Consider the following 20,357-nt stretch of genomic DNA (forward strand, 5'->3'; position numbering starts at 1 on the left):
ACAGACCCGGTGCCCTGCGAGCACCCGTGACCCCCACCCCGGAAGCTGGGTGCCTGATCACGCCCCACAGTCGGGTCTGAAGAACAGCCCTCATCCTCCAGCGGAAGTCACCAGGCCGTGCTACTGCACACGGCCAGCGAAGGCCCTGGCTCGAACCATGCCGTGAGTCACGGCGGCGGCATGCACTGCCTCGAGATTTTCATGCTGCTACAATATTTTTTTCTAAGATTTTATTTATTCATCTGAGAGGCAGAGTTACAGACAGTGAGAGGTAGAAACAGAGAGAAAGTTCTTCCTTCCATCGAGCCAGGAGCGTCCTTCTGGTCTCCCACGCGGGTGCAGGCGCCCAGCCGCTGCGATGTATTAACGGCAGCAAAGCACCACCTGGAGAGTCCCTGCAGTCATGCAAGTCACTCGTAACCGGGATCTCCAGAGAGCCAGACCCTCAGCACACAGCTCTGCCTCTGCGCAGCCTCGCACAGGGACTGCCGGCACACGCCTGGACGCCCTGCCCCGGCGTCCCGCACACCGCACCAGCTAGCCCAGCCCTTCCTCTGCACCAGCCCAACCGCTGAGAGGCCCGGCCGTCCGCGTCCCAGAGGCCCCACCCGCAAAGCAACCAGAGCCGTCCACTGTTCGGCTGGACATCAGGGCGTGGATAAGGAACCCCGGAACCTGGATCGGTGGCCCTGAAACAGCAGGGCTGCTCCACCACATCCATCCCACACCGAAGCGCCCACAGCAACTCCAGCTCGAGCACCGCGGCGCAGAGGGGGCCCAGTGCGGACCCCACTCACTGTCTCTTCGCAGAAATATCAGCTGCGTGGGCCCAGAGACGAGAACTCGCGGTGCTGGCTGCATGGTCGGCACCCAGCACCAAACGTGGCCCAGCGAGACGCCTTCCCGAGGTTCGGCCGGAACGGAGGCACTGCTTCCTCCTCCTCCGTCCTGGGTCTCTCCGGTCTCACCTTACACTCCCACCAGCCTTCGGGATTCTAACTACCCCGTAAAGCCCTAACCAACCTGCCCACCAGCATCCCGGGTCAGCCTGGCGCCGACCGCGGCCGTACAGGTGCCTCCGCGTGCGAGGAGCAGAAGCCACACTTCCGGCTACCGCCAGGGCACAGGGGTCTGGCACAAGTACAATAGGGGGAAACCAACCGGCTCGAGCATGGCGCAGCCGAAATAAAGCCTTCAGCCTTGACACGCTCTCAGAAGGGCTACGGCAGAGCGGGCGTCCAGGGCCCTGGACAGCAAGGGGACGCAGCCAGGACGTCACCTGCAAGGGGCGGTCGAGCCGGACCCCCGCCCAGGAGATAGCTCCGCGCCGCCCGCGGACCCCAGAGGCGAGTGCGGGGCGAGGATGCGGGCGGATGTCCCAGGGAGCTGCAGGAAACGATATCCGGACCCGGAGGGTGGGTCTCGGAAGCCGCCAGGCGACGGCCGGGCGGGGGAGGGGATGGGAGCCGGGATGCGGCGCGCGGGGACAGGATGCGGGGGCGCGCGCGGGCGCGGCACTTACCCCACTCGAGGAACTCGGCCACGTACTTGTCGCGCCGCAGGGCCGAGTGGCTGCACTCGGTGTACAGGCACACGAGCACGTCGAGCAGCGTCTCCACGCTCAGGGCGCTCTCGTTGCGCCACGGCCCGTCCAGGAGCAGCTGCTCCAGCTTCTTCAGCCGCACCTTGGCCGACATGGTGCCGCGCCGCCCGCTCTCCCCGCACCGGCCACGCGCCGCCCGCTCGGCCAGCCCGTCAGCGCGAGCCCCGGGGGGCCCGGCGGCCGCGAGTCCCCTCAGCGCCCGGCCGCCGCCCCGTCCGCGTCGCCGCGCCCCGGCCTAGGCCGACATCTTGGGCTCCGTCCCCGCGGCGCAGAGTCTGAGGCGCCGGGCCCCGCGGGTCCATGGGCCGGCCTCCGCCCCTCGGCCACCGCCTCCCGCCCGCCCGGGCCTCAGCCCCGCCGGCGGCCGCGCCCTCACACGGCCGACGCCGGGCGACGCGGAGCCGAGCGCTGCGCAAGCCCGGCCGGCGCCCGAGCCCGACCCCAGCCCCGACCCGGCGGCCCAGCCCCGCGGCCCGCAGCCAACCAGGGCGCGGCCAGCGCGGCGCAGCCAACCGCGGCGGGGCCGGCCCTCGCCGCGCTGACCTCAGCGCGCCGCCCCGCCCCGCCCCGCGCTCGCGGCTGGCTGCTGCGGGCTCGGGCCTCGCCGCTCGCCGTAGCCAGACCGGACGCCGGCGGGGCGGGTGGGCCGCCGAGATTGCGGCCGGCGCGTGCGCAGAGCGGCCGGCCTGCGGGGCGGCGGCGCTGGGCGCGGCGGGCACGAGGGCTGGCCGCGCGCGCTGCCCGGGAGAGCGGCCTCGGGAGGCTCCGGCCCGGCCGGGGCGTGCCGCCCGCGCGTCGGGAGCGCGGGATGCCCCTGCCCACCGCGCAGCCTGCCCTGCCCGCAGAGCTGGCGGGAGGCGGGCCGAGGCCCCGCGCTCGCTGAGGTTGCGGGTGTGTCCGGGTGGCCAGGGAAGGCGGCTGGCGGAGACCCCAGCCGCACCGCCGCAGACCTTTGGCGTCGGGAGACTAGGGCTCCGGGCGTTTTGGGAGTGGGAGGTCGCGGCGGGGGGCGGGCGGCCGGGGGCAGAGCCGGCCCTGGAGATGGGAGTCGGAGGACGGCCGCCTCCGGAGGGGGTCCCAGGGCAGTGCGGGCTGCAGGCCAGGTCCTGGAGCTCGGTCTGGGTGCGGGGTACCCAGGGGCGTAAGTGCACCGCTCTCAAGCCGTACGCTGCCGGCAGTGCGAGTCCCCGGCATCTGAAACGTTCGGGCTCGGCCACCTTTGGGGGCGCGAGGCTGGAGGGGCTCGCAGCGTGCCCCGGCTAGGTCTGGCCCGTCCAGTTAGGTGGAGCTGTTCGTACACAGGTCACGCACTGTACCCTAAATATTTGTTCGCTGTACCGTGTGTGTATCAAGTCTCAATTAAAATAATAATCCCTAGTCGAAACTCGCGCTTTAGGATAGAGCCCAGACTCTGCCGTGGCCCCTGGGGAGGGTGAGCAGACTCGGAGTCTGGCCAGGCCCCCAACCCCCCGGTTTTCACCTTTGTCCCCGGGTAGTGACCTCTGCTCCCACGAGTGTCCCTGTGGACAGCGTGTTCTGCCGCCTGCCCAGCCACACCCCCTTTTCAGTCTCACTGTCCTCTCGCTGGACCTTCGATCCGCCGGCCCTGCCGCTGCTGGCCGTGCTGCTCCTGCAGCGCAGCCTTGGCCGGCGTCCTGGGCAAGACCAGGCCCCCCTGTCCCGCCCAGCACCTGGCACCGTGGGTGCCTGTGAGACCTGCCCGTAGTCTGGAACCACACATCTTCCTGTCCCTCAACGAGTGCGGGCGTAGTAAAGAGAATAACTGGACCTACCTCTGCATTCCACTGAGTTTGAGACAACTGAGTGGGTTAACACCCTTGGATCAGTCCATACTGGGCCTGAGTGCCCGCACGCCAGTGGCGTTTTTTAAGACATTTATCTGAAAGGCTGAGTGACAGGGAGAGGAGGAGAAACAGAGAGAGAGAGAGATCTTCCATCTGCTGGTTCACTGCGATGGCCAGGGCTGGGCCAGGTTGAACCCATGGGAGCCTGGTCTCCATCAGGGTCTCCCACATGGGTGGCAGAGGCCCAAGTACCAGACCCGTCATCTGCTGCCTCCCGGGCGCATTGGCAGGGAGCTGGATCAGAAGCCAAGCAACCAGGACTTGAACTGGCGCTCTGATAGGGGATGCCACAACACTGGTCCTGTGCTCTAGGCACTGTTTCAGAACCCAAGGACTGTGTGACCGGCTGGCTCTTAGCCCCCAGGCCAGAGAGACCCAGTGCACCCGAGAGGTTCCACTGTATCCTGACCCTAAACTCCTCACTTGGGCTGACTCGGTGGATGTCTGATCAGCCCACAGTGGACACAACATCTGGCTGTTACACCTCTGAAGTTTGGCTCTGTCTCCTTGCACCCAGATTGGCCCTTTAGGGCCTGAATTGACAGAACATTGCAAGTGTCCCCTTCTGCCCCTCTGGGGCTGTGCCCAGGGAGGAAGGAAGGGAGAGGGGCTGCAAGGGCGGGGTACCGTCTCTGTGCTGGCAGGAAGTGAAGCTGGCCCAGTGGGGACAGCCACGTACCCCATGCTGGGTCCCTGCTGCTCACTCCTCTGCCCCCTTAACCCAAGCAGATATCATCTGTCTGGGTGGGGCCCTCCGTCCTCCCAGGGGGACTGCCAGGCCTGTTAGCCCCTTGCTTGTTCACATGTGTCCACAGGACGCTTCATGCACCCCTTGCCCCCAGCAAATGGTAGGGAGCAGGCAGCTCCCAACCCGACGTGTTCCTGGCTCTGCTTCCAAAGCAGCACGTGCGCAGGTCCTGTTTGGGAGTCAGCGCCGCAGCCACGGTGCCCCCCAAGTGGAGGGCCACAGCTTGGGCTCTAGAGGAATGTCCTGGAACCCCTCTCACCAGGCTGAAGGCAAAGGAAGGAGCGCCCCATCCTCTCGCCCTCGCAGGTGCAGGTCAGGTTCCCAAGCGCTTGCCTTGACAAGCTACATGGCATGCGAAGTGGGAGGGGCGGCACAGCTGCTCCGTGCAGTGCCAGGGCTTTGGAGCTGGCCGTGCCACCCTCTGCCTGCAACGCCCCCTGCTTCCGAGGCGGCTACTAGGTCCTAGGCTGAACGCCAGGGAACTACAGGGAGGTCCTTTGGCCTAGTGTCAAGACACCTGCATTTTATATGGGAGTGCCTGGGTTCAAAAGGGAGTTACAGAAAGGCAGAGAGAGAAAGACGGGCATCTTCTGTCTGCTGGTTCACTTCTCAAATGGCCACAACAGCCAGGTCAAAGGCAGAAGGCTGGACCTCTATCCAGGCCTCTTCCAGAGAGCTGGACAGGAAGTGGAGCAGCTGGGACCTGAACACCTGCTCCTATGGGATGCCAGCATCGCACAGCACCAGGCTCCTACTATGCTTCTGATCCAGCTTCCTACTAATGCATCCTGGGGGGTGCCAGGTGACGGCTCAAGTATCTGGGCCCCTGCCACTCATGCGGGAGACCCAGATTGAGTTCCAGGCTCCTGGCTTCAACCTGGCCCAGTCCAGGCTTTTGTGGGCATTTGGGAAATTAACCAGTGGGTGGGAGTTTCTCCCCCCCACCATAGAATAAGTTTTAAGAAATAGGTGTTGGGGTTCTAGTCCCAGTCGGGGCGCTGGATTCTGTCCTGGTTGCCCCTCTTCCAGTCCAGCTCTCTGCTGTGGCCCGGGAGGGCAGTGGAGGATGGCCCAAGTGCTTGGGTCCTGCACCCGCATGGGAGACCAGGAGGAAGCTCCTGGCTCTTGGCTTCGGATCAGCGCGGCAGGCCGGCCGCGGCAGCCATTGGAGGGTGAACCAACGGCAAAAGAAGACCTTTCTCTCTGTCTCTCTCTCACTGTCCACTCTGCCTGTCAAAAAAAAAAAAAAAATAGGTGTTGTCCCCACTAAGCTGTAAAACCAGATATGTAAAACGAGACCAGGTGCACATACACACACGTACTGGACGGGGTGAGTGTCAGCGTGAGAGGGGGTGTAGCCTCCACCACACTCTTTGCTCCAGCTGCCTTGCTTACTTCTCCACCTGCAGCTGTGCCCTCGCAGGAGGGTCTCTGTGAACCACCAACAGAGGGTGAAAAAGCATACACTTGCTATAGAGGGGTCTGCATTGGGTCGGCGCTATGGCGTAGCAGGCTGCCACCTGTGGCTCTGGCAACCTATATGGGCATCAGTTCAAGTCGCAGCTGCTCCACTTCTGATCCAGCTCCTTGCTAATGCTCATGAGAAAGCAGCGGAAGATGGCCCAAGTCCTTGGGCCCCTGCACCCACATGGGAGACCTGGATGAAGCCCCTGGCTCCTGGCTTTGGATCGGCACAGCTCCAACTGTTGAAGCCAATTGGGGAGTGAACCAGTGGATGGAAGACCTCTCTCTCTCTCTCTCTCTCTCTCTCTCTCTCTCTCTCTCCTCTCTGTGTAACAGTAACTCTTTCAAATAAATAAATAAATCTTAAAAAAAAAAAAAAAAGCAAGGGGCTGGTGCCATGGCTCACTTGGTTAATCGTCCGCCTGCGACGCCAGCACCTGGGCGCCGGGTTCTAGTCCTGGCTGCTCCTCTTCCAGTCCAGCTCTCTGCTGTGGCCCAGGAGGGCAGTGGAGGATGGCCCAAGTGCTTGGGCCCCGCACCCGCATGGGAGACCAGGAAGAAGCACCTGGCTCCTGGTTTCGGATCGGCACAGCGCGGGCCGTAGCAGCCATTTGGGGAGTGAACCAGCGGAAGTAAGACCTCTCTCTCTTGTCTCTCTCTCTCACTGTCTAACTCTGCCTGTCCAAAAAAAAAAAAAAAAAAAAAAAAGAACCAATGGATGGGATATCTCTTTCCTCTGAGTTGCTGTAGCTTTGACTTTAAAATAAATAAATGAATAAATGAATCTTAAAAAAAAAAAAAAGGAGGGCTCTGCATGAGGTGCTGGCTGCAGCCAGAGGTGCACGGCCCCTGGGTAAAAGCTGCAGTGTGCAAGAGCCCCACCAGAAGGCAAGACTTTTGTGGTGAGGCACAGACAGTGGCTCAGGGCTGAGTCCAATCAGAGGTAAAAGGGTGAAGTTTCCCAGGTGGCCTGGGGGAAAGGCGAGTGGGTGGGCTTGGCCGTGCCCACGGCTGGAGGCTCACCACAGCATTTCCTGCGGTCTGCTTCCTCCCCCACCCCAGTGCTTGCTCCAAGGACCCTTGCACACGTGACCAGGGGGGCAGGGACAGAGTCAGCATGGCTTCCCCTGCCAGGGCTGACTTGGCCTCCATGTGGCTGGGTGCAGGGGGACCAGGGAGGTGACACTGGGCCCCTCCATCGCGATTCGCTCTCATACACACCAGCCACGTCACTGCTGCCAGCACCACCATTTGCAGACTCTGTTTATCTATCACCATGGCAACTCCAACACACGGCCTTGGACTGCAGGATTCGGTTTATGGTGAGGAAGTATGGCAGAGAGCTCGTGCCGGTGAAATTCCTGGACTTACCCAGTGTCCCACTGCCCGGAAGTGGCTGGCTTGAGAGAATGGTGGGGGTGGATTGCAGAAACCCTATGAGGTCTACCCACCATTAACGTGGTGTGGCGTCTGCCCCAGTAGCTCAAGTGCATGGGGCCAGGAGCCCACCCACTCTCACTAAAGAACCTGCTGCAGGAGTTCTGCTTCCCTGCCCGTGACCTTGGGCTAGTGTCCAGGAAAGGAATGCTCCCAGCAGGAAGCACAGGCCAGGCTGCCCTCCCCCACTCCCAGTGTGCTGGCTCCTCAGGCAGAGAAGGGACCTCTGTCCTGGCTGGGAGGGTCAGTCGTGGCCGGCAGGCCGCCTCCTGATGCCAGCATCCCACATTAGGGTCCTGGTTCAAGTCTGGGCTGCTCCACTCCCAAGCCAGCTCCCCGCTAATGTCTCTGGGAAGGCACGGAAGATGGCCCAAGTGCTTGGGCCCCTGAACCCACGTGGGAGACCCGTGTGAAGTTCCAAGCTGCTGGCTTCAGTGTGGGCCACACCCGGTAGTGTGGGCATTTGGGGCATGAACCAGCAGATGAGAGGGCTCGCTCGCTCTCCCCCCCCCTTCTCTCTCTCTCTCTTTCCCTCTGTGTTGCTCTGCCTTTCAAATAAATTATTTCCTGAAAAACGGGTGTAGACCGAGCGATTCTTCCAAAGCACTAGCAGCTCCGAGCGCCCACGCTGCACGGTGCTGTCTCAGGACAGCCGAGCGTCTTCTAGTCACAGGGGACAGGCCACAGAGCCGGGCACCGAGGAATGAAAAAAGAATTCAGGGCGTGGGAAGCCATGAGGAAAATGCACCGGGTAACTGGTGACACGGGGGGGGGGGGCTCCCTGTGGATGGACTCCCAGGAGGTGGCAGGGGGGCTGTCCTGTGAGCAGAAGGCAGCCAGTGAGCGATGGCAGAGGGGAGCAGGGCCAGGGGCCAAGGCCGGAGCTGCAGGGTGGGCCCGGGCCTGCGGGAGCTCCTGCGGCGGCCGTGACCGCCGTGACCCCGGCCGTGGTTTCTGAGGTTTCCGGCCGCCTGAGTCTCTGGGTCGCAGCGCTTCCTTCAGGGCGTTGCTCCTCCTCGACCTCGACACCCAGGCCGACCACAGCGAGGACGCTGGAGGTCAGGGGCACGGGCCAAGACCCTGCCAGGAGGAGGCACACAGACACCCCCGCATAACCCCTGAGCGGAGGCAGGAGGCAGGAGAGGGACCCCATCTGTCACAGGGCTTTTGCTTCAGGCCGAGGGGCAGGGGCTTCTCTCCTGCTCTTTGTTCAACTCTGGCTGTGCAGGAGGGGACGATGGAATTGGGCAGCCATGGTCACAGAGGCCCAAGTGGCCAGGGCCAAGCCATCCTGCAGACCCCCCAGCCCCCAGGAGCAGAGCCGGACAAAGGCCAGAGAGCCTGCATGTGGATTTAAGGCCCAGGCGCGGGGGCAGGCATCTGGTGCCGGGGTTGGGACAGCCTGGGGCGCGTGTTGTGGCAGGTCGCCTGCGTGGCACACTGAAGTGCCCGGGCGCAGCTCTGCCTCCGCCCTGCTTCCTGTCCAGTTTCCTGCTATTGTGCCTGGGAGCCAGCAGTGTTGGCTGAAGTGCTGAAGCCCAGCCAACCCCACAGCAGCCCCTGACGCGTTCCTGGTTCCCGGCTGCAATGTGGCCCAGCCTCTGCTCCTGCAGGCACTCGGGGAGTAAACCAGCAAGCCAGCAGATGAAAGCGTGCATGAACGTGCACGAATAACTAAATAAAACCGCATCTAATCAGTCAGGGGCCCAGCAGGAAGCAGCTTGCTCCCTCAGATTAGGCTTACTCTGAGAGGTTCTATTCGTAAAGCCCAGTGACAGAGCAGGAGGCTGGGGGAGGGGGCTGGCACAGCCGCTGCACCTGTGCCCCATGGCTTCCGAGGCCCCTTGGGGCTCCCCTACTCTGCTACCTGCTCTGTGTTGGCAGAGCTGTGTGCGAGCCCAGCGACTCTGCACGGAGGCTCCGATAACAGTGGCGGAAGGGGGGAAGGAGACAGAGTGGGGCGTGCCTCCCCGCCAGGCCCCCGGCGTGTCCGATCGAAGGTCGAGCTCCGGTGAGTCTCCCTTCTGGGTTCCAGCTGAGGGTGGCCTTGGCCTGCTGCCCCAGCCCAGGGCCGGCAGCTCTGCCCAGCCTGCACAGACAGGCCCCAGCGCACCCCGCCTTCCTAACCCCTCCCACGTGTCCTTGAGGGGAGTGCACCGTCATAGCCGGCAACGTGCCCTGCACCCAGCAGCGCAAAGTCCGGCAGCAGCCAGCAGTGCCCCTCGGACGGCCGGGAGCCAGCACCCCAGCTCCCCGTCTGAAACGAGAAGGGCCCGCCCCAGCGCCTGTGTGGCTCACGGAGGTCACAGGCAGCAGGCAGCCGCGCTGGGCACGGCACCTGCACGGAGTTAGCTGTCATCACAGGCAGCAGACGATAACAGGCCGGAGGTGCAGTGCGCCTGCGGCCCGGGCCCCCCGCCTGTCCGCCCTCCTGAAACCTGGGGCCGGGGGCTTCAGATGCCTCAGCCATAAAGGCAGCCCCCAGGCTGGGACCCAGGCGCCCCTGATCTGCAGAGGGCACTGCTTGTACCCGGGAGGGGTGGGCAGGAACAGGAGTTCAGGGAGGAGGCGGAGCGGGGGCGGGGGGCGGTGGGGCGGGGGTTCCCGGCAATGCTGCAGACACTGAAGTGCACTTTGCTCCGCTCGTTGCAGACTGCACTTCCACTGGCAGTGGGAACCTGGGAAGGCAGGGACCGGAACAGTCCCCATTGCACAGAAGGGCAAACTGAGGCTTGCAGAGGTGGAGTCCCTGCTGGCCGGTGGCAGGGCCCAGTCTTGAGCCACAACCCTGCCTTTCCCCAGAGCACCGGATGTCTCCCTCCAAGCGTGGCTGCTGCTCTTCCTTGGAAAGAAAGAACAAGCCCCCTCCCCCCCCCATGGCCTCTGGCTGCCCACTCTGCCTCCCCCTGACTCTGCAGACTTGGAAACTGAGTCTCAGGGGTTGCCACAGACCTGTCCAGGGGCCCACAGCAAACCGAGGGAGGAGCCAGGGCTCCACGGATGCCCGGGCATCAGCCCCTGAGCACAGGTGTCCGCAGAGCAGGCCCGAGGGGCAGACTGAGGATGCTCTGTGCCTCCGGACAGGGCCAGCATCCGAGCACCTGGGAGCTCGGAGAAATGCAAGCAGACCCTCTCCGCCAGCCCCCAGACGTGGCCACTGCCCACCGAGATCCAGGACGGCCGGGCCCCTCGCCTACCCCTGTGCTGCTTCACTCCAGGGCCCCATCTCCAGGCCAGGGGTGGGGGTGGTCACTGTTTTAGTCAGCTTTTGGTCAACAAAACAAAATCCAAGAAAACTCACAGTACAATCATCTTAGCTCAGTCTTGAGGCTCAAGTCCTAGGCGGCCCACACACAAAAGGGAGGGCTCCGGAGTCAAGGCGCCAACCCAGCCCGATGGCCTTGCAAAGGCCTGGGGACAAAGCCTCAGGGGATGTTCCCCCATCAGACTCCCTCCCGATGGCAGCACTGGCCTTCCCCGGCCCTGCCCGTGCTGAGCGAGAACGGAGGGAGTCGGGGGGCTGTCACCCGAGGGCTGCGCGGGCTCGTGGGCAGCCCGCGGCCACGTGTGCAGCACCCTGAGCAGGGGTGTCGCATTGGCCCTCGGCGCCTCCGCGCCTCCCCGCGTCCCCCGCTCCCGACTCCTGGCGCGGGAACTCCACGGCCGCCGCTCCCACCGGACTCCTGGCCTCCTGCACCTCCACCCCAGCACCCGGGGAGCGCAGCGCTCGGGGGTTCTACGCGCCCACTCCCCAGGTTCGCCGGCGAGAAGTCGCCCCGCGCTGGGGAACCCGGGAACCGCGCCGCCGAGGCACCTGCTGCTGAGCTGGGGAGGGCCGGGGCGGGCGCGGCGAGGCTCCCGCGTACTGCGGCCGGCCGGGACCGGCCTGGACCCCTCCAGGGCGGAGCAAGGCTGTACCGTGGGGTCTGTCGGAGACCGGCGCGCCCTGGCGCCCCCGCACGGAGGAGCCCCAGTGCCTGCGGCCGTCCTGGGAAGATGTAAGCCCCCGCCCGCAGTGCCGCTGTGGGGCCGGGGTCCCAGGCAGCGAGGTGTGGCCGAGTGACCACGGGTGGCGTCTCGGCCTCCCCGCGCTCCGCTGGTGGAACGATACCGGCCCTCCGCCCCCGCCCGGGCTCAACGGCCGAACGCAGGGATTGTGTATCCGGACGTGTCTGTGCCGTACGAACCCGTTTGCACGCAGGCGCAAGTATTTGAAACTTCGCGCTTCTCACCCAAAGGAAGCTCGGGCCTCAGCCACTGCCCATTTACCCACACGTCCGGGGCAAGGGTCCGTCCCTGCCGGTGTAACCGGAGCTGCCCCTCCGTGGGATGGGCCTGGGGTGTCTCGGGGCTGGCAGTGGTGGTGGCAGTGGCCCTCGGAAGTCCCTGGAGACTACCACGCGCAGGGCGACTTGGAGGGGCGGGCCTGCCAGGCTCTGGTCAGCGCCGCGACGTGGGCTGGGCCCAAAGCCCACCGCTTTCAGGCCCTCGCCGCGCGCTCCACGCGCCCCGCGCTGCCCCCTCGCTTCCACCCCAGGTGGCCTGCCCTGTAACCGGAAATCAAGCAGCTCCAGGCCCCAGTCCCGAGTCCCCCGACTTCCCAGTCCGCGCGACGGGAGACGGGCCCCCGCCGAGAGCAGGGGTCAGCACGGCGCGGGCGCGCGCTCCCGGGTCCGCCGTCCGCGCCGAGCCTCAGCTTCTCAGGGGGGCGCCGAGAGCCACGGGGGTCACCCGGGCTCCCCTCCCTGCCCGGGACGACCCGAGCCCCAGGTGCACGGGAGCGAACCCCGAGGCCTAACGCTCCCGGAACCCCGGGCGCGGGCAGTGGACGCCCCGGGGCTCGCGGCGCCGGGCCGGCCGGGGCGGGCGTTGGTCTGCCGGGCCGTGAGGGGGCGCGGAGAGACCCTCGCGCTCGCCGTCCCCGCCCAGCCGTGACCCCCGGGAGTCTCGCTCCGGCAGCCCCTTCCTCCTCCGTTAAAGCTGACGGTTTTCGGGCGGGAACGTCGTGCAGCCACAGCATTCGCGGGCTGAGGATCGAGTGTGGGGGCGGGCAGTGAGGCCCCCGCCGCCCACTACCGGTCCCCTCCACCGCGCCCTGTGTGCTTTCTCGCGGACAGGCAGAAGCGGGGACAAATACACGCCCACGGCGCTCTCCAAACCGCAGGTCCCCGCCCGCGGGCCGCGTGCTGTGCCTCAGGATGGCCGCAAGAGGACGCTCAGGCCTTGGGCTGGGGAGGGGGCCCCTGCAGCCGCGGCCTTCCCCTTCCTTTACTCCACAGGGAGGCCCCGAGAGGGCCAGGGTCCCCAGGTTACACCGCAAAGACGGTGTGGCCAGGACGCAGAGCTGCCGGCAGCGAAGCCTGTCGCTTTGGAGCAGGTCCCGCGAGGGCAGGAGAGGGGCAGGAGCAGAATCTGACCCCGAGGAGGCCTCTGCAGCCTCTGGTGTGGGGTCCAGGCCCACTCTGCAGGTGCTGCCTGTCCCCAGCCACGCAGCGTCGGCCTCAAGGGGCCTGGCAGGTAACACCCAGGCCACAGCAGCCCCTTAGGGAGGGCCAGCTCGGCACTGACACACAAGGAGAGCACTTCCCGTCCAGTGCCCGGAGGCAGGGGTGGCCTTCTGGGGGCAGCCAGTGGAAGGGGAGCACGAAGGTACTGGGGTGATGAGATGGTGCAGGCACGGGCACGTTGGCCGGGTCCCAGGTGTCAGGTCCACGTGGGACTCCTGGGACTTGCCGGCCGGGAACCCGCACCCCCACCCCACCATGAGCTCCTGGCCTCTCCACTCAGGCCAAGTCCCTGGGCCATTTCCCCGGCCTCACAGGATCTCTGCCACCCTCTCTTTCCACTCACATCACCACTTCTGCCACGCCGCAGCCACAGTGCCCAGCGGCTGACCCTGCTGTGCGTGGGACCCGTGGGACCCTGGAGACTCCTGCAGAGAGCTGTGGCCAGCCCACGTCCTGGCCTTGGAGGCTGCGACATTCCAGCATTTCTGTTAATAAATGGATGTTTACTTTATAAATTAATGGTAAACGAATGGTGAGGAAGATGAGTGGTGGAGAGACAGACGTCAGAACAGTTGACTAATGTTTACATTTTATTATTTATTTGCAGATGATGTAAGAATATAGTGTAAGGTAGTAGATGAATACAAGGAGAATGACGGGTGGCTGAGTTAGATGGCTGAATGGCTGATGGGGGCGTGAATGACGAGGTGGGTCTGAATCAATGGGTGAATCACGGAGGCGGTGAGAGTGAGTGTGTGGATGACGGCTGGACACAGGCTGATTGCATGTGGTAGGTGGTGGTGCTTCGTGGTGGATGGACGGAACACAGTGGGAGCATCTAGGTAGTGGTGGTTGGTCAGGTGATGTGAGCAGACAGATATATTGAAAGATGGGGTGGATGGCTGTGGATGCTGAACTGAAGAGTCGGTGGACATGGAGTGAATCCATAGATAGTGGGTGAACTGCAGGTTATAGTGGGTGGATAGTGGACGCTTGGTTTGTGGATGAATCATGGAAGTATGGGTGGATGGATGGTGGGTGCTAGATAAATTGAAAATGGATGATTGTGGGCCGGCGCCGCGGCTCACTAGGCTAATCCTCCGCCTAGCGGCACCGGCACACCGGGTTCTAGTCCCGGTCGGGGCGCCGGATTCTGTCCCGGTTGCCCCTCTTCCAGGCCAGCCCTCTGCTGTGGCCAGGGAGTGCAGTGGAGGATGGCCCAGGTGCTTGGGCCCTGCACCCCATGGGAGACCAGGAAAAGCACCTGGCTCCTGGCTCCTGCCATCGGATCAGCGCGGTGCGCCGGCCGCAGTGCGCCGGCCGCGGCGGCCATTGGAGGGTGAACCAACGGCAAAGGAAGACCTTTCTCTCTGTCTCTCTCTCTCACTGTCCACTCTGCCTGTCCAAAAAAAAAAAAAAAAAAACAAATAGTAGAAAACGGATTAATGGAAGGTGAACATGGATGAGGGACGGTAAACAGGTCACGTGTGGCTGCAAGGTGCATGGTAGGTGGGTGTTACATGAAGAGATGGATAGATGTAAAATGGATGATGAACGAGAACAGCTGTTGAGCGATAGCGAGTGCTGGGTGGGGTGATCACAGGCAGTGACTGCGGATCGTGCTGGTGGACGCATGCCCTCTGCTCTCTCTTCTCTGGGTAGTGCCCAGTGCCGAGGTTCACACGTGGCACTTAGAGGGATGGACGACACAGTACTGAGGTCGATTTGGGATGCTAGTGATTTTGGCTACATAGGTAGAGGAAATGCTGAGACTGACATTGAACAGACAGACATGGAGATGAGAGATGGTAGGTGGTAGAGAATTGGTGGTTGGATGATGGTGGACTGTTGTTCATGGAAACGTGGCCGGGTGATGCATGGTGAATGGCTGATGGACGAATTATGGTTGGTTGGATGGATACATCAGGATACAGGGATAGTAAGTAGATGGGTAGACTGGTGATTGGCAATTGGATATGTGGTAATGGATACACGAAGGGTGGATGGACAGATAGCTGTTAAATGTCTGTGGAAAGCTGTTGCATGGTGCATGACGGATGCATAGAGGTGGGTGGGTGGTGAAGGAATGGTGGACTGCTGGCTATTCTCACGGTGTGAATGGTGGGCATGGGTAGTCAGCAAATGAAGGCACGGTGGATGAATGGTGGCTGGACAGTGAATGGTGATGGGAGGTCACATAATGGTTTGTGGCTGGTAGATAGTGGATGAGCCTTGGCCATTGGATGGTGATTGAGCGGTGGCTGGTGAACAGATGGACGGTAGTTGGACAGGGGAAGGTGATGGCGGATTTCGGACAGGGAGGATGTTGATGATGGCTGGCTGGTGGTTGATGCTGAATGGTGGCTGAATGGTGGTTGAGTGGCAGACAGCAGATGAGAGCTGGCCGGGTGAGTAGTTGCTGGTTTGTAAATGTTGGATGGCAGCTGGATGTTAGCTAATTGATGGTGGACATTAGATGGTGAAAGATGGGAAAGTATGTGGCTGAGAGAGTGTGCCAGGTCTCTGAACTGGACTGACACCTATCGTCTGTCCTTTTGGGAGACGGGACTGGGACGGAGAAGAGAGGGGAGCTGTGGGGTGACTCCCTGCTCCTCGATACTCATTCCATTTTGAGGTCGTCCTCTTCTTTTCCACTCCTCATTCTGCTGTCCCAGGTGTCCTCTGGCTATGTGTTTGGTCCTATTGAACTCCGCACTCCAAATTCCTGAACCCTAAACCTTGGAGCCCAGCATCTTAAGTGGCCGGGGTCAGATTCTCAGGGCACAGACTCAGGGGATGGGCTCAGCAGGAGGCTGAGGTCCTGCCTGGGAGCCGGAGCCGGGAGGGTGGCAGCGCCGAGGGCTGGCCAGAGTGTGAATGAGAGGCCAGGCAGGCAAGGAGCAGGGAGTGGGCGGGAGGCACCGGGGAGGGAGGGCTGGAGGGAAGGCCAGCCGGCAGGCGCAGCACAAGCCGAGCGTGGAGGCCCCGGTGCCTGCTTCCAGCACGGGCGGGTGAGTGTGAATGATGCCCCCACCCCGCCCTGTGAGTGCCCCCCACCTCATGCACCCTGGCGACCAGGTGTGGGGGAGCAGGAACAGGGGGTTGAGGAGTTCTGAGTCGGAGCTCTCTGGGGAGAGGGAGGACATGGGTTCCCCAGGACCCAGGCTCTGGGCCACAGCAATGGCTGGGGGGCGGGGGGCTGTGCTGGGTGCACCTGCCCCTCCACACCTGCCTGGGGGAGCTGCAGTGCCTGCTGCCCATGCTGGCATTGGCCCCTGGCACTGGTGGAGACTTGCTCTCTGCTGGCCCCTTGGTTGGCTCAGGGTGACAGCCCCGTCACCTGGCCCTCCCGTCACTCCTATCGGGTACCCTGTGTGTTCTCTCCAGGTTCCCCACCCTGGCCCCTCCCCCGTGCCCCTCCCCTTCTCTGTGGCCAGTGGTTTTCCCGCCTCTTTCCCCCAACTGTTTGGTGCTTGAGTCCACACAGGCCTCTGTCCTGGCTGCCCTGGGCTTCAGGGTCCTGAGATGCGACCCCAGGAGGGGCTTTATGGAGGGGCAACCCCAGGAGCAGCGAGTGTGAGCACTGGGATTGGATGGAGGCGCAGGGTGTGTGGCCTGGCTGCCCACTGCCCCTGCAGGGTGTGCCCCTCTCCCAGTCTTCCCTGGGCCTCTATGGGACCTGAGCTGACCTGGGCTGGGAGTTTGGTGACAAAATCCCATTTCCCACAAGAGCAGCCGTTCCCCAGCTGAATGCCCACAGCGCCCCCTCCCCACACCCAGCAGGGCATCACGGGCGCCCCCTGCCCCATCCTTCCTGGACCTTGCCTGTGACCTTGCCACCTGCCAAAACTGGGTCCCACCTACCGCACCTACCCCTGTTTTCCCCTCCCTCCTGGTGTGTCGTCAAGCATGCAGGTGGGGGCAAGGCTGGCCGTGACCTTCCAGAGTGAGTGCTCGGCCGGTGCGGGCAGGGTGTCAGTCTCCTTCCACGATGGGTTTCAGCACCTGCCCTGGTGTGCATGGAGGGCTTGTGGCGGGGGTATGGGCACCTTGTACCCGGCTCCCGCTCCTCCCAGCCTCCGGCTCATCTGGGTCCCCCAGGCGCTCTGTGCCCTCCCTTCGCTGCTCCCTGACTCAGAACAAACCTCGGCTCCCACCCGGCCCAGCTGCCTCCTGCTCACCCCTCAGGCCTCGAGCCGGCTTGCTTTCTTCCAGGAAGCGTTCTTGGGTCCTCTCCCCCGCAGCCTTGGATACAGAACTGTACATGAAGGAGTTCAGCCGAGTATGGGGTGAGGTGGGGCTGGCTGACCGTTGCAAGGCCTCTGGGGAGGGGACCCAGACAGAGTGAGCAGCCCAGAGTCTCAGGGCCCAGCCTGGAGCCTGGGGTCGCAGACACAGCACCCTGGCAGGTGGGATCTGGCCCCAGCCCTGGTGACACCTGCCTTCTGCCCCCGTCTTTGCAGGTGGCAGCGGTGGCCACAACATGGGTACCCCCCAGCCCGCGGTGCCAGAGCTCCATCCCACTGAGGGGGCTGGCAGTGTGGCAGGGAAGGTATGTGATTGGGGTCCTGAGGCCACTGAGGTGGGGCGGGCAGGCAGGTCCGGGCCACGGGGTGCCAAGGGACGAGGGAGTGCAGTGGCCTCCACCTGCAAAGGCTTTGAATGGGAGGTGGAGAAGCCGGGAGGCGCCCCGCCCCGCCCCCGCGCTCTCCTGGACTCTGAACAATGAGTAGGAGCAGCCTGGCAGCAGCGCGGGTTGCCATGGCAACAGATTCCCAGCGCCTCTGAGCCGAGGGAGGTGGCCAGGGGCCCAGCAGGGAAGACCCCGGGGAGGGGCTGTGCAGGATTCCAGGTACAGGAGGCACAGGGTGGCCGTGTGCACAGCAGCCCAGGGATCACGCCTGGTGTGGACTTGGCCCCTCCAGCTGTAGGCTGCACGTGGGGGCTGAGCCCAGGTGGGGCCTAGGAAGTCCCCAGGGAGAGCCGCGATCCCTAGTGGTGGGGTGAGGGGGGCTGGGACTCGTCTTGGGGAAGCCTGCGTGTGCATTCCCATAGGCACGCACACATGTCTGTGCGTGCGCACATGGTCATATCTACCTTGGGCCTGGACAAAGAGGCCTCTGAACCTCCCAGTGGGACAGGTGCTGGACAAGAGCGGGAGGGAGCTGGAGCCCAGGGCCTGGCGCAGCCTTGACCCCTGCCCACCCGCCCTGCAGGCTGTAGTGGGTGCCCGGGAGAAGGGCCCTCGGCTGGGCCAGCGGCTGCCCTCGATCATGGTGGAGCCCAGTGAGGCCGGTGCAGTGGAGAGTGGGGAGCTACGCTGGCCCCCAGAGGGTGCCCAGAGGGGAGCCCCTCAGAGCCAGACCGGTGAGTGGGGGCGGCCTGTGAGGGGAGCTTGGAGGCCTACGGTGACCTGGCCTTGACCTCTCTCCCACCTGCATGAGAGCTCCCCTCATCCAGCGGCCCCAGGCCTGGCAACCGGGAGGGCACGGTCAGCACGTGCTGAATGACTGCGCGTCATTGCCCCATTCTGCCCCCCTCCCTGTGCACCCTCGCTTGGTCACCTTCAAACCAAGTGCCCACCAGGGCCTGGGAAGGGACAGGTGCAGCTGTGACGAGACGGCTGGCCCAGCGGCTGCAGGAGCCCTGATGAGCAGCCGACGCCCCTGAAGGAGGGGGCCGGCCAGGGCCAGGACCGAGGCGCAGAGCAGACGGGCTGGGCAGCGGGGGCCTCTGTGGAGGGCCCCCAAGGCCCCCAGGAGCCGGGCCCTGAAGGTGTGGTCCCCTGAAGTCCCCTGGAGAGGAAATGAACTCAGCCAGCTGGGGCCCCTCCAGCCCTGCCTGCCTCTCGCTGTCCCTGGACCTCGCCCTCTGCTGGTCAGCACCCCTGGCTCTGTCAGTTTCTGCCCGGGGCTGGGGACAGCATCAGGGACTGCCTCAGGCATCCATGGGGATGTGAACCTGGGAATGCCCCGGGGTCTGCCCTGGACCCTTCACTCTGTCATCCACTGGGCCTGGTGCTCCTGGGCCTGCCTCATCTTCCCTCCCTTGGGGACACCCTGGCCTGCCCTTCCTCTCCCCCAACAGCTGCCTGCCAGAGACCCCTGGGCTACCCCGGGTTGCAGCCCTCCACTAACACGGAGGCCTTCGTGTCTCCACAGCCCCCTCGTCAAGTTCCCCGGGTGCTCCAGGGATGACTTCAGATGACGCTGCCAGCACCGGGGACCAGTGACGGGGTGAGGACACAGCCTGGCTCGCTCTCTGCCCGTTGAGAGCCCCACCAGGGTGGCCCGGCTGCTGCACAGACCCCCGCAGGCGGGCTGCGCTGCAGCTTCCTGTCTCGGCTGCGTGGCCCGGCTGCAGCTCTGCCCCTGCTGCCGCTGCTCCGGTCTCACCACACCCTCCTCGTCCCGCGTTTTGGAGCAGAAATAAAAGCACCTCTCAGTGGCCGACGGGTGTGTACTTGTTGAGGATTCAAGGGACTGAGGATTTTGGTTCTGATGGTGGCCTTCCGGGCAAGGGCTGGGAGCCAGGTGGGGGCCACTTGGTGTGCAGCAGGGCGGGCTCTGCGAAGACCCTAGGGCTGGCACTGAAGAAGTCAGACACTCTTTCTGCCCTGCCCAGCCCAGCCCAGGCTGCCCTGGGCAAGACCCGCCTCCCCCGGGTTTGTCCCCACTACCCCTCCCCCGCAGGAGCCCCTCCTGTAACCCCCCACGGCAGCAGGGATGGTGTCAGCCCAGGGTGATGCCGGAGTGGGGGTCCCCCTCCAGGATGGAGCTCATCACATCTTGCAGGGGAGGAAACAGGTGAGAAGTGAGGGCCTGGGACGAGCGGTGGCCAGGGCTTTGAAGGGATCCCTGAGGCTGGGCATGGCCAAGCTGGCCACAGGGCCCACATGGGAGGGTCCTGTCCCCCCATAGGGTCCATCGACATGGTAGGGGCAGGAAGGGAGCCATGCTGCCTGGGCAGGGATGGTATGGGGAGGGCAGGGTCCTGCAGGTAGCCCAGGGCCCACTCCCTCGCTGTGCAGCTGCTGTCCTGCCTGGTCCCCTGCCCTTGGCCAGCCTGAGCCAGGCTGCAGGCAGGGCCTACCGTGAAGAGACAGGAGGCAGGAGACCGGCCCCCCTGGTCTCTCCTGGAGCCTGCTAAGGTCCAGGATGAACGAACGTGCTCCACCCCCCAAACGCCAGAGAGGGCAGCCAGAGGGGCGAGGGTGCCCCTGGCAGCGCGGGAGCTTTGCTGCAACTTTGCCCGCACAGACCTGGGCAAGATCTTCCCGGCCCCTCCTGTCGGCCCGGCAGCCGGGCTGGGAGCCCAGAGGGAGCTGACCGGCCAGGCCGGGGATGGGTCAAGCAGGGTGCGCCTCGAAAGCGCATCGCTAACACGGCCGTGGCCTCCCCTGCCGATCTCACCGTGCATCTGGGCGCCGAGTTGGTCCAGGCCTTGGCTTCCAGCTGGAGCTGGGGTCTGCCCGAGGGAGGAGGCCCCGTGCGGGCGGCCAGAGCGTGGAATCCGCCGGCAGGACCGCAGGACCCTGTCCCGCAGCTTCCTTGCGGTCCTTCTCCGTGAGCTCGCACAGCCCTGCCCCAGCCCCACCCGGTCCACACGCGCGACCTGGAGCCACTCCCACGGGATCGGTCCGCGGCGCCCCCTGGCGCCCGTTGGGGTCACTGCCGGGAGCGGCGAGCGTGGTGGGGCCGCGGGGCGCCCTGCCCGGTTCTGGGCGCCAGAGC

The 20,357-nt window shown here is 64.4% G+C and overlaps 2 protein-coding genes across 9 annotated transcripts in view; one reads left to right on the forward strand and one right to left on the reverse strand.

The window, feature by feature from the left end:
• The window catches only part of CDC42BPB (CDC42 binding protein kinase beta), a 96,064-nt gene extending 93,985 nt beyond the window's left edge, over positions 1-2,079 (reverse strand). For all 5 annotated transcript variants that reach the window (XR_011384989.1, XR_011384988.1, XR_011384987.1 and 2 more), the window contains exon 1: positions 1,523-2,079. Coding sequence is in view for 2 of the 5 variants with exons in the window: in XM_070065425.1 (XP_069921526.1) it covers positions 1,523-1,697 (175 nt within the window). In the remaining 3 variants the exon portion in view is untranslated. The remainder of the gene's footprint in view (positions 1-1,522) is intronic.
• A 7,030-nt stretch (positions 2,080-9,109) lies between these two features.
• On the forward strand, positions 9,110-19,074 carry LBHD2 (LBH domain containing 2). Of its 4 annotated transcripts, none has more exons than XM_070065428.1 (4): positions 9,110-9,128; positions 17,088-17,176; positions 17,841-17,991; positions 18,786-19,074. In XM_070065428.1, the coding sequence occupies exons 2-4, from the start codon at positions 17,108-17,110 to the stop codon at positions 18,854-18,856; spliced, it is 291 nt and encodes a 96-aa protein (XP_069921529.1). In that variant the 5' UTR covers positions 9,110-9,128; positions 17,088-17,107; the 3' UTR covers positions 18,857-19,074. The 4 variants fall into 4 exon arrangements, with proteins under 4 accessions (XP_069921529.1, XP_051690851.2, XP_008246866.2 ...); XM_051834891.2 differs by lacking the exon at positions 9,110-9,128 and adding an exon at positions 10,981-11,115; XM_008248644.4 differs by lacking the exon at positions 9,110-9,128 and adding an exon at positions 12,042-12,634.
• The last annotated feature ends 1,283 nt before the right edge of the window (positions 19,075-20,357 follow it).

The sequence above is a fragment of the Oryctolagus cuniculus genome, chromosome 20 (assembly GCF_964237555.1).
Source record: "Oryctolagus cuniculus chromosome 20, mOryCun1.1, whole genome shotgun sequence".
NCBI lineage: Eukaryota > Metazoa > Chordata > Mammalia > Lagomorpha > Leporidae > Oryctolagus > Oryctolagus cuniculus.

Bases quoted from the DNA above. Each gene is read 5' to 3' on its own strand.
- LBHD2 (XM_008248644.4), top strand. From the start codon at position 12,316: ATGGCCGCAAGAGGACGCTCAGGCCTTGGGCTGGGGAGGGGGCCCCTG. The intron at 12,635-17,087 runs GTAACACCCAGG...CCGTCTTTGCAG, and splicing joins GGCCTCAAGGGGCCTGGCAG to GTGGCAGCGGTGGCCACAAC. The intron at 17,177-17,840 runs GTATGTGATTGG...CCCGCCCTGCAG, and splicing joins CTGGCAGTGTGGCAGGGAAG to GCTGTAGTGGGTGCCCGGGA.